A 15,793-nucleotide genomic window follows, 5' to 3' on the forward strand; every position below is an offset into this window, starting at 1 on the left:
CACTTAAAATGACAGCACCGTTTGCAAGTTAACAGTCTGACTTTGTCCGCAAAAGTTATGCAAAGCTCTGCGTGGTTTGTCTCACCCTGCATTGCAATCATGTCAGATTTCAGCACATTATACAGTAATTGTTGGTTTGACCATGGCCCGTAGAAAGCATCTGTCCATCCAGTTCAAAGCACAGAGCTCAGAGTCACATCACTGTCCCCGATTATATTGACTTTGTAAAGCAGGAGGGGCCACCCAGACCCAGACCCCCTCATCCCCCAGGGGCATCCAGAGCCACAGCCACGTCTGGTGAGAGTGTGAGTCAAGGATCTCACAGCCAGGCTGTTACGCCTCCATCTGGGCCCTTGAATTAAACATCAGCTAGGCAGACGGGCTCCCTGCCTGAAAGCTTGAGGGACCAAAAACTGGGGCCAATTAACCCATGCCCAGTCTATTCAGACCTTACTTTGTCGCCAATTAAGGGGCCATATTACAGAAGGGGATCAAAAGGGATGATAAAACGGTTGGGCTTGATTTGACATCAGGCACGCGGGGTACTGTTTACATGTAATCATAATGACTGAAGGGAACTTTGTCGTTGGCTATGATTGCAGTCATCATAAGCTAAATAAACACATTCACAATGCCCTGGATAATCATTAATAATAACTGGGTCAACTTGAGCTGTTGTTTCCTTTAAAGCAGCCAAGAGTACCAGCTGTATTAGCTTCCAGTAGATTTGAGAAAAACTGAGCTCTTTTTGTTGAGCCACTGAACACGAACATGGAAAATCTTGCCTTGACATCAGGCACCGTGTCACATTATGTCACTATGTCATCAGACACAAGTTCGTCTTCAGCTCAGTTCCTCTTCTCCATCTCTGACATCCATCTAGGATGAGGAAATACTTCTGCAGATCAGACAGAGGACAGGAAGCACAGTGAATAACATGAGCAGAAGTGGACAGAATTGGGACAGTTGTTTTCTTTGTGTTGTAACCGATGGAGAAGATCACAGATACAGTATAACACTGTCACAAGCCTAGACGATAAAAACTAGGTTATTGATTTACTCGTCAGGAAAAATAATTATGGTCATATTATCCCTTGTTCGTCATGATTTAAATAGATTTTTATAGAAGAGCTATGAGATGGAAACATCAACTTCACTGGATTGCGAATGGAAAAAACATTTGTCGGTTAACAGAAAGCAGACAGCACTTGATTTAGCTCTAATGGAGTGGTGCTACGAGTGTCCCCAAATAATATGTCTGGGATGTATCTACATACTGTGCGGGCTGTAAGTATTAGGACAGTGATATGGTTTTCATTGCTTTGGCTCTAATCCAGCGCAGCACGTTGGACTTGAAATGAAACACTTGCTATGAGGTTGAAGTGCTTTTTACCTTTGGGGGAGTGGATGAAAATTAATACAATATCTACATGGTTTATTGATGTGGATGTAAATTATCTTACCACTTATGTTAAGATGAAAGTTGACTTCATATTCTTACAGTTTCATTTCAAATCCAGTGTTCAGAATCACAAAACTGTCCTCCATGTCAAACATATCGGGTGATATTCAGCTCCTACAGCCACTAAGAATCTGAAAGGCTAATTTTTGTGTCCAGGAGAGTAATTTTCCTCTTAATTTGCTCTGATTTATTAGTGCCAGGTCTTTGTTTTATGAGACTTGAGATCCACAGGCGTACAATTAATAGGAAACAGATGGATCATCATCAACCAATCGCCAGAATAAATGTTGCCAATGTGAAGTTCTTCTTAACATGACTTTATGTTGCCACTTAAGAGTCCTTTAAGTTTAATTTTATGTTTTATGTTTTGGCAACACTGTGCCTATGATCTGGTCAGGTTAAGCTATAAAAACCACTTGGCTTGGGTTAGGAAAATATCATGTTTTTGATTAAGATAGCTGTGTTGGTCACTACAAACACAGCTGGAGATGTCCCGACTTCTTGACAAAAATATCCACAAACATGACTGGGAATTGTCCCGAGGTCTCCTTAAAAATTACAGTGTGTCACACTAACAGATGCTGAAACTCAGGCTCTAAATGCAGTCAATGGCTTGGCAGCCTTCTCACCTGTACCTCCACCACCATCTCCTCCACCTCCCAGTATGACATCTATGAAATGTGAATGTGATGCGACACATTTTGTTGAAATGTCCGTGACATGATGCACGCAACACAAGCATACCATACATTTGCTTTGCTTTGCTTTGTGTCTGTGACCCACACATGCATGCACATTCACACACATGCTCCTGTTTGTGAGCTGGCAGGGAAATTCTTGAAGATATAATCTTTACAACGTTTGTAACAAGGAATTCATTGCATTCAGCTCTCAGTACGCCCCCTCCAAATAGCTAACATTTTACATCAATCTATCCCCCTGGGGTAGGAAAAAGTGTAATGACGGTGAAACTAAAAGAAACAGGTGTTCTTCTGCTTCTTTGAAGGTGCTGAGAGTTACAGAAAGATTGTGAATCACTGCTAATTGCATGAAATTATAGTTGTTGGGCGTAAAATGAACTCACTCTAGTGTAGATCGAGCCAACTCGGTTATCAGGCACTTTGGAGGGTGGTATGTCGTGAATTATAGAATGACAAGGGTATTTCTAGATGTTAACTGAACAATGACTCTGCTTTACTGGAAGTGCTGTCGGGGATTTACAGAAAGCTCACTTGATTATGATCATTTGGGTACATTTCAAAAGCATTTTTGAAAATGTAATAACATGAAAAAACGCCAACTCAATTTCAGATGCACTAAAATTAAAAACCGTGAAATAAAAAGGGAATTTTGCAGCTTTCCGTGCAATAGCTCTTCTCTCAAGAGATTTATTGAAATGATTTAATTTCATTTTTACTGTAAGTGACAGCATGGCCACCGTCTCTAATTACAAAATACACATACTCTGTAGCTGAGCCGCTCGGCTGAAGGCACCAGAACAAAAGCATTTGCAACAGATATTTACATGAGGTGGTGGCCTCTCATTATTCAATAGCTTTATCAGGAAAAGCAGCCTTGACTAAACCAATTTAGAGTAGACAAATAAAAGTCATTTGTATTCTTTGACAGCCAAAATCCAATAACCAGGAAAAATAAAGCAAAAGCCAGCAGGGAAATATGTGGCTGATGATAAATCTCGGACGCCTCTCATAATATTCCAGTAACTTAATATACTGTTGTAACTCGCTTATTACACTGTGCTGGCTGTGTCTTGTTTGCAGAACAGTTTGCAGCAAGCTATTATAACCGGACAGAGATATTCATGTAGTGCCCTTTAAATCATTGTTTCTTCGTAATGTGTGCAAAGTCTGAGATGTTCACCTCAGCAGTTTGACATAAGACAACAAGTACAGACTGAAAAATACATAAATGTCAAGTAAAAATGAGTTATTCAGCTTTTTAGCTTTTTTAGTGTTTGGCTCCTTTCTGTGTAACTGTGGCAGCAGCTGTACTTTAAAGCTGTTATATTATGTCTGATAGATGTTAAAGGGAAACTCCACACTACATTTATTTTGTGCTGTGCAAATAATCATATCATTGTTTGCATGATGATGTTTCCAGTGATATATTGTGTGTAAAATCTGTTTAAAATAAACTTGTATATGTCTGCTTAGATTTGAAAGTTTGGTTCGGCCACATTCTCTGAAACCCTTCTTAACCCGGACTCCAGCCCTTGTTGTGTATATAAGCTGCTGCACCAATTATGAATAGCAGAACACTGGCCAACTGTAACCATAGTTAGTGCATCTCACACATAGCTGTGGGTAGCATTAGCATTAGCATGCCTGATGAACACCAGTGGAGATTTTTGATTTATTCCACTTCAGAAGCAGTAAACACAACATGTCAACCCGCTGATAACTGTGCTGTATTCAGGGCTTGGATGTAGACTTTTGGCTGATGAACACCAACGTTATGTTAGTTTTTTATGTTCTCATTTCCCGTTTTGTTTTTATTTTTTTATTTTACCCCCGTGTCTCATCTTGCTTTTCAGTTCCTCCTGTGTTTTTCTGTTCCTTCCCTCATCTGTCTTTTTCTCGCCTCACTCCACCTGTTCCTCATCCCCTCATTAGTTTGTCGGTATATGGTCTTTGTTCTCCCTCATGTCTTCGTCAGTTTGCTCCGTCTTCGTCCATCTTCTTCTGTCTTCCTCCGCGTTTGTCCGTGGTTTTTTGTTCCTCTTGTTTTTCATTGATTTGTACTTTGCTTTTGTTGCACTTTGTTTAAGCTTTGTTACTACTTTGTCTTTTGCCCATTGTGACTCGTTCTTGGTTTCCCTTGGTCTCTTGGTTGTTGTATTTCAGCTTTGCGAATAAAGCTTACTTTTTGTTCCCCAATCCAACCTCCCGTGTGTTGCATTTGAGTCCTCACCTTGTTTCCCCTGTAATCGTAACATGGTAATCACAACAAACAGTAGGGCTAAGGCTGTGTATTCCCAAACACTGCAGGGGAGCCTCTCCTCATTTCACATTACACCTACAGGTAGGTACCTACACAGAAACCATAAACATAACTCTCCAGTAGGACATTTGCAGAATTTTAGGGGGTATTGATCCTTTAATGACGTGTTTTATACTGGTGCTAATACACGTTTAAGTATGAGTGGGTTTGAGTTACCAGCCCTCAGCAGCTGGCTTACAAAGTGTAGTCAACAGATGGACGTCTGTCACTGTGTTGGACGGGTCTGCCACAACAGTTAGACTGGCAGGCAGAGTTTTGAGTGACAGCCAGTTGCCTCTGACTCTATCTGACTGAGTCTGTTAAAGCGGGAAGAGTGGTTAACATAACATGAATTCAGCCAAACGCAGCCAACTCTATCTGAAGCTTTTTTCACCCCCTTTTTTCACTCCTCTTTATTCTTCTTTTGTCTCTTTTTTGGATTCTTTCTAGATTGTAGGAGACAGAAATCTTTCAAATGCACACACGCTCTGACGTGAAGCGTTTTTGTGACAATTTTTTTCCTAACTGTTTGAAAAAAATGTGTCGTTGAAGAGCGGTTCGATTGAATTCCAGGATATCGTAAAACGTACTCAACTGAGAGTTATTTGTGAAACATTCAATTCAGTTTTTTTTTAAGTTAAACACATTTCATGTGGTTTCAGTGGTTCATTCTGCAATGTTTTCACCACAGTTGTTTTGTCATTAGGTCATGTGTGGAATGATTTGCAACACAAGTCACATATTTCTAAATATTTTCCTGCGGATTAGTCATGCGAGCAGAAAATGTTGCCAACATGACCGTGACTGTGTTTTTTGTCATCCCCAGAGAACTGAGAGCAGACTCTTGCCTAATAATGGTTCCTGCCTACCGAGGATTCACTTCTCTTTGAAAGGGCTTGAAATTTGACATTTAGTATGTACGAGTTATATTCTGGGTAACGACTCATCTTGACAGGACTTCTTTCCCGTCACGGCTACAAAATCAGCAGATTAGATAAAGGACTAGGGATAACTGAATGCTCAGGTGATTGTTATAAGGATACCCTGGTCTACCTTCTGCATATCATGGCGTGTTCTGCTGCCACACTCTGCGTTTTCATCCTGTCAGGATTCATCAACCTCTCAGCAGCAAACAAGAACACTTGTGAACTCTATGCTGCTGTTGGACAGAGTCTGACGCTGCCTTTTGTCTACGACAGACTTGAAAACTCACACGTGCTGAGATGGACTCATAACGACTCGATCATTTTCTACAGACAGAGAGGCAGAGTCTCTGTTGGAAAGCCAGCAGACATCTCGACAACTGGATCTCTTTTGCTGAGGAACCTTCAATTCTCAAGTGCAGGGATTTACGAAGCAAATGTGCTGCATTCCAATGGTACACTGGCGAAAACATGGAGCGGTCGTCTCTGTTTGGTTCCCAAGGTATCAAAACCTCAACTCACGTACAGCTGTGACTTCAAGTCCAGTGCTGTCATTCTGAATTGCCTTGTAGGTAACCCTCAGGGGTTGGTGTTTGAATGGACACTCGATGAAAAGACCTTACCAAGTGAAACAAAACAAAAACTGAGCATATCCCTGGCACAGCTGAAAGGGGAGAGGAGCTTTACGTGTAGTGTGGCGAACAGAGTCAGCAAGGAGAGGAGTGACATCGTTCGTCCAACCTGTAAACGTCCAACTCCATCACCACCGACTCTGCTTTGTTTTCCATCCAAAACTGTTGTGGCAGCGTTTGCAGGAGGAGCAGGTCTGATTCTGCTGTTGCTGACCATTATCGTCATAATATGTTGCTGCCACAGGCGCAGCAGAAAACAAATGGGACGCCGCGATGAAAGCGAGCTCAGGATGCTCTCTCTATGCAAACGAGAGCCAGACTCCATCAGCCCAGACTACGAGACCATGCACCCGACTGAGGACTCTCCACCCCCGAGCCCCAAGCCTTCACCCAGAGCCTGTTACTCGAATGTTGCTCAGCCTGAAGCTCAGACTGAAAACAGGCCTCCTGCACAGCTATCCACAGCTGCTGAAGGCAAGCAACAACCTTCACCGGTGCCCAAGCCAAGGACGAGGAGCCCCCAGACGGCAAACATCTGAATGTTGAACTAAAGGAAGAAAAGATGTTTTTGCCACTGAATTGAAGACGAAGAAACTGACTTTAAACAATGATTTTGTACACAATTTCAATCCACACATTATTCACTTTTATAGCTTGATTTATACTGATGCAATTAATTGACAGTGGAACAGGATGTGTCCAGGATCCGTTTGGCTTAATCATGATGTGCTGTGAGCCTGGAAGGGAGATCTCAATGCGGTAAAATCTTTATTTTCCTGACCCCTGTAAATGTGATATCATGGCTTATCTCTGTTGAAGTTCGTTGTTTATGTTTTAAGTTTAACCATTATGGTGATTGGGAGGCATGATCCCTGCTACACTTATGATTCTTTGTTACAAGAAACTGTTAGTCGTGTTAATTTGTTAATGTTTCTGATGATCTTACATGTTTTATTGTAAATTTTTCAACTGTACTGCCATTTCCAAACAAAAAAGAGATTTTGTAGACAAGTGTTGATATAATAGATTAAAGGGTCAACCTATCAATAATCTACATTTGTTGTATTGTCAGCAAATCTCCTGAAAAGGCCAAAACCAATAAAGCATTATTCTGTATTTCAGTGCTTTCTAACTTCCTTAATCCTGTCTGTGATACTCAGCCCCAAGCTGACAAAAAAGACAAAAACAAATAAAACCCCACTACAGGCTAAGTCATTTTAAATCAAGTTAATTGTGTGTTAATTGGGGACTTATTTCAGCAGTGGATTAATACACATCAGGTGATTGCGTGAAATCAACTCAAAATAACCCTAACCCTAGAGTGGCTGTGTTTGTGGTGACGAAGGAGCATGTGACAGTGTGCTCGTGGTGTGTTGCAATAGTGTTGGGGCAACAATGGTTGTCTATTGCAGATACATACAGACACACACACGATACTTAGTGGTGCTGATTTATTGTTGGTTTTCATCTTTTTGTAAGAATGTGTTAACAATAAGGAAAATATAGAAAATTGCCTATTCATTTTGTGTAATTTTGTAAATCTTAAGTAGTGGTATGAGGTCTATTGTGTCACAACAAAGACGTAATAGAACAAAATGTGAAAAACCGTGAACATGTTTTGACCTCATCCATCTGAGAATGAAGCAGCTCCATGGATAACTGCGTCCTCTTTACACTGTAATCTTTCAAGATTAACAATTAGGTTTACTGTAATCACGCTGTGTATTTGCATATATCGTGCTTGACATAAATAAGGTTGTCAAAAACAGTCTTATATCTCATATTTGTATGGAAAACTACATTAAGCGGCTTATCTGTGTCAAACGCAGCCCCTTTGTTCCAGCTTCTTACATGTCAGCATTCTTGCACTTATTAAAATTTGCTTGCTTGCAAGAAGTTATTAAAGGGAGAAAAAAAATCAATAGAGGAATGGATTAGCTAAGGCAAATATCTATTATCTCCAATGGGTAAATGGTAATCCACACATGAAAGTGTTTGGTGTCTCGCCTAATGCTGTGTGACAGCCACATAATGGAATCCCCCTGAGCGTCATCGCCTAAAACTTACAAGCCAATGTCATCTTTTGTCAGGCCCTGCTCCACTCCTGCTCTCTTTACATGGCTGAAATTTCAGTCCAGCCGGCAGGGATTTGGCAGTAAAGCTGGTATCTGCTCCTGGAACAATGCCATTTGTCTTTCTTGAGAAACACTGCAACTTGGTCTGGCAACACGCCTCGTCACTTCCCCTGAAAAGCTAAAAATGTGCACCATATACGTAGACAGATGCACATGCACATACACTGGTACATTGTATGCCCACATACAGTGCACACACACACACGAGGGACTGCATTTGACGACACAACTTAATGAAACACATCTCATATGCCTTTGCCAGATCTGCCCTGGAAATTGAAAGGAAATACTTCTGAAATGTGTTTAATCAGTGGCTCTTGGAGTCTAGAGGATATACCCTTTTGATCTCGTAGCGTGTGTGTCCAGGAAAAGGGTCAATTACCCATGGAAAGTATTTATACTCATGTCAGATAATTCGTATTACAGTTCTCTCGTTGTCACGGGCTGCCAAGTCTGGGGAAAGTACAAACCAAATCAGAAAATCAGAAGTTAGCCAGCATAGTGGTCTTTTTTCATCAGATTTGTCTGAAAATACACAGATGATTGTGACCTATTAGCATTCTTGAGCCAGCTTAGCACTCTTCGACCTCAGTCCTTTTTCTGAAACTTAAAGCATACAAACTGGGTGAGGTAAAGCCACGGTCCTCCAAACAGTCCTCAATTTATTGAAAATGTGGTTAATTACAGAGTTATTATGCATTGAAAATCCCGTTGTTTAAAGTAGTAACCTTTTAAAAGTCATTTAATGTGGAAAATGAGCAGAAAAGCTTAGGTTGCGGTCTTGTTGAACACATCATAGCCTCGTATTTAACTGGTGTTAAACCCCCTCTCAAATGTCCCGTTAAGAATCAAATTCACAGTATCCATCAACACACCGGCCCCGTGTATTTGCTCTCCTCCATCTGTGCACCTCACACTTGGTTTCACACGCTTTTTTCACACCACACATGCAATTTGTGGACTGGCTCTGCACAGTCTGTGGCTGTCTGCGACACACCAAATCAATTTCACAAATATGCTGAGGAATCAGGCGGCGCTGATTTTTAATGGAGGCAGAATATACTTTCCAGATCTCAGCGGGATTTACAGACACCTCACAGACACTGGATGTCTGAGGTCAAAGCAATGTTTGGTGCGCACAGCTGACGTTCGTCAACTTAAGTACGTAAGTTTATAAGGTGACTTTTGGTTTCTCACGTGACACACACACGATAGTCTCTTGCTCAAAAGTCCAGTGTTGGACACATCCCTCCTTTCTATGTGGTCTCTCTCTTTATTCTACCTCACCTGACACCATCCTTTGCTCCTGTCACAATTTCTCCTAGAGGTTGCCGCCAACATTAACATCAACCGTTTTAACCCCCTTAAACAACTAGACCTGACCGGTGTGAGTGGCTTCAACTTCCTCCATGAACTTCTTGGATTCATTACATGAAATATTTTAGGCATTGAATTGATGCTGCTACTCAAGAGTGTGATATACAAACACGTTCTCACTCCCAATGAGTTCAGCAGCTTGGTCAGGGCTCCGTGGTGAAATTAGGCACAAAAACTATTTGGTGAAAATACATTTTGTTACACTTTCAAAATAAAGCTTGCTGACAAACATGTTACATATGACTTATTATGACTTTTGGACTGCTATTAATGTTGTCAAATGGTTGTGGATGGATGAGGGTTTTGGAAAACATCCTGCTCTGTGTAAAAATAATTTCATTTACATAACATCAAAGCTCCTGTTGGTAAGATAGTTGTTTTTTGAGTCTCATTCCCAACTACTGATGCTTTCGAATGGTGGCCGACCTGACCTACAATCCAAAAGCGTCAGTATTTGATGAGTTGAGAAACCCAAAGCGTCAGTATTATTATCTTACCAACAGAAGCTTTAACTTTCTTACACATTTTAACTCAAAAACAAATCAGTATTGACACTTTTCACACACATAACTCAAACCCCAGTATCCTGAAGAAAGGTCCTGTGTATGAATTATCCAACCGACCCCTGACACAGATTTTTCTTGCTCGTTATACTATACAACCATGCCAGAGGGGAGCTTCCAGAAGTGATGATTGTGGGGTAACCACAGTGTCAAATGAAGAGTTGGGCAACTGACCAGGCTGCTGTATTGTATTTTACTATTGGGTGTGAGAATGGGCTGAATATTTACATATCACACGACAACTTGGCACAAGGGTCAGCGCTGCAGTTGGTTGATCGTTCATGTGACCTCACAGTATCTCTACAAAATAAGAGTGCCGGGAAAAGAAATAAAAATTTATGAGATGTAATGGAGACTCACAGAATGAGTGAAAATTAAATCCAGGACCCCCCCAAGTGTACACTGGTGCAGTATGAGTCCTTAAAGTACCTGGAAAGTATTCGATGTTGCTCACATCAATTTCACACAGGCCTTAGTATCCTCTGGGAAAGGAGATCTGACACATCAGATGAGCTGGAGCATAAACCAAAAAGCTTGTATGACAACACATAGTGTCCTTGGCGAAATTTGACTGTTGTGTGTGCTTCTTTGTCATGGTTACACAAGGACAGCTTGTTGAATCTCTGTTTATAAAAGGATTTTTTTTCCCGGATTTCCCGAGCAGAGTAGTCTCTCAGTCTATTCTTTGCACCCTTGCCAAAACATCCATCGTTGTCTACTTGGACATGGTGGACGAGAGTCCTGCAGAGGCTGATTCCATGAAAACCCGTGACCAATAGGCTTCTAGCACGTCTCTGATCTGCAGCCTAACAATTTTATAATTTTCTTCATGGATGACTTAAAGAGATGCAGAAAGCACATGTTTTTAACAAGGCGTTAGAAGAAAAACATTGGCTTGAAAGGTCTGATATGTTTTTGGATTCATTTGTGTTTTGATGCTAAGTCCTTACTAACGCCTGCACTTCTGAAACAACACTTCATTAAAGCTGAATCATGAGTTTACCGAGGTCGTGGAGGAGAAATCTAAACATGCATATCTGGCTACGGCTCAGGGTAGTGGCCTCTGTTTCCTGAGGGTCAAATTCAAAATTATCACCTCAAACCAACTTTGCAGAATCCTAACGAAAAACTGCTTGTTGAGTCACAAACGTGGCATCTGCACTGGTTGGGAATGCCTGTTTAAATCACTTTTTGTACCGTATCATGTGTCCAGGACATGAGATACCGGGGGCATACAGGAAGAAGAGTTGGACAGAATCGATGTTTAGATCGTAATTGACAGCGTGTAGGACAAATATTTCCATAATTTCATTCTAATGCTGCTGCAGCTGCTCTGAGCCAAAGAGGCTGGCGTGTGAAAAGAGACAAGGCTGGGAAAACAACAGGCCTTTGTCAGACACAGACCGACAGACAGACAGGAGCACTGCTGCCATTTGTAGCCGGTGAAGGAATGTGACAGCACCAAGGTCTATAGACATGATACAGAACATCACTGCTCTCAGCAGATACTTTTAAAATAGTTCAGTGGAGCAAGGAATTGCCGTTATGCGGTGCGTAGTGTAGTCACTGTTTAAAAATAAGAATAAAAACTGTATATTTTAAGATACTGCATGGATCCACTGGGAATACTGAATAACACACTTTTATTATTCCAACTTTTTCTCACTGCCAACTTCACTATTGCTCTGGAGAAAGCGTTCTCTTCCTTTCACCCACCAGTAAGGAGCTTCATGCTATTTTCCCCACATCCCAGTCCGCCCCACCACTCTTAATGCAGACAGCCAAACCAATCAGTAGGAGGTAAGCATTAACATCATCCCTCAGTCCTGAGTTTTTCCATCTAAATCAGATAACATGCACAGGAAAATGAAAATGCCTTTACATTCACTACTGTAAATAGAAGTCGAAGGCAGCGAGATAAACTGTTTGTGGTGCGATGTGCTGCCCCTGTGAATGACAACACCCATCTTTTTCTGATATCTCACTGTGTGTGTATATGCTGTTTTATCTTCAGGTTTACCTGCTCCTGCCTGATTGGGGCAAAACCTACGTATATACACAATGGGCAGAAGAGAAGAGGAGGGCGCTCTGGCGGCAGGAAAATGCCTACAAACCAGCCCCAAACCACATAAAAATAAGATGAAATATGAAAAGGCCTCTTTGGGGTATAATGAAACTGAAAAATACTTATTTTACTCTTCAGGTCTGCAGTATGTCAAGGACAGAACCAGACTGACCTGGGTGCCATTCACCACCTCTCTTAAGCCTTCACAAAAGGGCATTGTCACACCCTGATTGGCTGTGAGGGGAATGCCCCAAGCTGCTCTCACTCATTAGGAGCCAGTCTCCATACAGGCGATCTGAATCCACTGCAATCAATCCAAAGAGATTTTGAAATTCAGCTAAAATAGAAAAGATGGCAAGTGCTACGTAATGGGACTGCTACAGCACAACTAAATGTTTAAAAGAATGACAGTCGAACCTTAAACGGTGGAAAACTATGTGGGAAATGTGATAGAAGAATGAATATAATAGTCACATGCTTCATGTACTTCATAATAAATTCACTTAGTCTGTTTGCATTGCACTTTTGCTTTTATGGATACACCAACTTTCCCGAAAATGCAATTTCTTGAACCTTTTTAGGGTTTTTTAAAAATTCTCATTTTTCCATGCATTAATTTTGATCGCCCATAAAAACATATAAGGATGTGAATCACCACAGATGCGAAGTATGCATGTAACATATTTTTGGTGGCAAAATGAGCAGCTGTCGTCCTTGTTTTTAACTGTGTGTATCTTTTCTGAAAGTTGTTTTTGGAATTGTGGGTAGGTTGAGAGCCAGATTCCTTGTATATGACTATACGAGGCCAGTAGAGTTGATTCTGATGTGAAAGTTGCATTACAGGATGGTTAATCTCATCCTGTCTGTTAGTATCCCTCACCAGGTGTATCCCACAGCTTGTCTCCATCTTGGTCGCTGCTACACATTCCAGATGAGGCTTACATTCAGGGGATGAGCCTAAACAAACATTCCAGGAGAATCAGCTGTAGACAAAAGAAATGGGGTAAACTCCAGTCCACAAATACTGTAACACAGGCCTATCATTTCCACTACAGCCACAGCTCTGTAATAAAAATGCTTCCATCAGCAAATTACCCATCCATGCACTTGCACCTGATATAAATCAGATGGAGGAAAAATTCCAACTCTTGCTCTAATAAGCATCTTGTGTGTGCAGACTCAACATTCAAGCAAAGATCAAACATTCCAGTAACATTCTTTGAGATGTAGTGCGTGTGTGTGCCAACACAAAATTACAACCTGGCAAAAAGAGAAGAAAAAAACCCATACGTCCCGTTGCTTATGATGTGCATTTTGAACAATACGACTTGACATGTAGGGCAAAAGCATTTAAGATTCTCCCAGATAGCTATAATACCTTTTGAAGAACACCCAGAAGAGATAATTTAGACATTTTGAAGCCTTTGTCTTCGTCTGCAGGCCTATCTCCTCTTGGAGAAAAGGATCCCTTAAGCTTTATTGTGTGTGTGGATTCATGCAGGGATGACAGCATGTCAGTGAAGGGCTGTGCAACAATAGTTCAAGATGAGAGAGGTGTAAAGGTGCGACGGAGAGCTAACAACACAAGGTTTTGCTTTGACTATTCCGCGCCTATCTAGCGAAGCATCAACAACACTCCAATAGCCTCTCTGTGTGGCCCTGGTTTCTTCAAATGTCTTTGAAAGCTGCTTTCTGCAGTGGCCTCGTACTAGAAAAATACCTTGAAAAGTACTTAGACGACAAAATAGATAAGAGCTTTGGAGAAAGAAAAAAAAAACGCATGTTTGCTGGTTATTTCTTGGATGCCATGGAGACAAACTAGTTGAGTGAATTCCAGGCAAAAGCAAACACACAAACACAAGTTAATCAAGGCAAACTGCAGACATTATGGTATCTCTAAATGAGAGGTATAAGATTAAATTGCTTCTGTATGAGGCACATGCTATTTTAACCTCTTATTCAGTCCTAAACGCAGTAATAATAGGTATGAAGAATGAGCTAGCTATAAAAAGCCACCTTTAAAATGTATCTTTGGCTGTCTGTAGTCAGAAGTAGTCAGAACAAAGAAATAGAAAATAATACAACAATAACACTTCACTACTGTATATTAAACTGAGGGTAAATTTCACTCACAAATCAGTATGCACCAAGCATGTCTAATTAGAATACATCTAATCATGTGTCTAACAAGTCTTCTGGGCCAATTAATCTGAGTCAAATCTTGTCCTTATGGCAGCTGACAGACAGTCTGGTCAAAGTGGCCACTGATGCTGCACTTTGTGCCAATAAATGTGTCACAAGCAGCTGGGTAGTGTACGTTGCTGAGCTGTGGTACCATATGGAGTGCTAAAACGGAATCAAAAGTCCTCCTGCCATCATGGCATGTTAAGCGCTCGTGAATCTTTCTTACGGGACACAGAATGTTTCATTGAATGCTGTCTGGGATGCCCATATGCAAAATGGGAACAATGGCAAGAGGTAGCGGCGTTAGGCTTGAATTTGGGGTAGCTTTAAAAGCAATGCGGGGAAGCTTCAGCACAGACGGTGGCTACATGGTTCATGTAGCCACCGCTTGTGGTTCAAGCAGACAGATGGATACGAAGTGCTCTGATGTGAAAGTTGAGAATGCATGTTGGTTACTTTAGATGTTTCAGAGTAGCCATCGTCTATGTTAGTTCAAACATGCCTAGTTCGAACGTAATTTCTTAAGTAGGAGTTCATGCGCTCCTGACAATTTAAGGGTTGCACCTGCTGAAATACTTCTAACGTGGGAATAGATTACAACTTATCTGTAAGAATTATGCATTCAAATGTTTATAAATGACTAAACCTTTGTCATAAACATTGTTAGAGCTACTCATATGGATGCCGTATTCCCACCAAACAGCCAGATTACTTTACATTAGCTGTAAACTAACACGCAACTGCACACAAAGGGTGTTTCTGTCTGTCTACTTTTTAGTTTCAAAAATTAAAGAAAAAAATGTAATGTAAATCTAAGCTCTTCTCGTGTCGGTAAACATCTTTGGCTGTTTATTTCTCCAGAGAGTTCTGGCTCTGCACCTGACTGTCTTAGCTCAGCTCTGCGCTCCATACTATCCCTTACAGTTTTACTCTCGTGCTTTTAAATCAGGAAAGGTAATTTTACAAAAATGTCAACACTGTAATCTTTTAGACAGATTTTCATTCACCATTCCATCATGTAAAGAACTTCAAAGCTGCTGGAGCATTTTTAGATCAATTCAAAACCTCAAAATGTATCTCAAAATTGATACAAAATAAAGGTGTCTGCATCATTTCATGTAGATTGTTAAAGAGCAGCCTTTCACTCTCTGGGTAATCAGTATCTCCGTCCCTCCTTCACTCAAGCTCATAAAACGCGTCTATTCCTCCCTTAAATCCTCCCCTCAAACCTCCGTGCAGGCATCAAGTGGATGGCTAAAGAAGTGCTTTGAATTTATTTAAGTACATTTCAATGTAAGTGTACTCTATTATAAAATTAGAACTTCCTCAGGTGGCAAATGGAGGCTGGAGGGCTTTGTTAGGGACCATAGTGTGATAAAAGCTTTTCATGGCTATTGTACTGGTCTATTGAAGTGGCTTTGTCTGTGTTTGAGTAGCACTACCACCAGACAG

General features: G+C 41.0%; 1 protein-coding gene across 1 annotated transcript; it reads left to right on the forward strand.

Annotated features, from left to right (window-relative positions):
* The first annotated feature begins 5,348 nt into the window (after positions 1 to 5,348).
* LOC311263815 (uncharacterized protein) lies at positions 5,349 to 7,133 on the forward strand. Its single transcript, XM_084364136.1, has one exon. It carries the CDS (start codon positions 5,528 to 5,530, stop codon positions 6,554 to 6,556), a length of 1,029 nt encoding a protein of 342 aa, XP_084220262.1. The 5' UTR covers positions 5,349 to 5,527; the 3' UTR covers positions 6,557 to 7,133.
* The last annotated feature ends 8,660 nt before the right edge of the window (positions 7,134 to 15,793 follow it).

Source organism: Pagrus pagrus, assembly GCF_965226575.1.
Source record: "Pagrus pagrus genome assembly, chromosome: 10".
In the NCBI taxonomy this organism is placed as follows: domain Eukaryota; kingdom Metazoa; phylum Chordata; class Actinopteri; order Spariformes; family Sparidae; genus Pagrus; species Pagrus pagrus.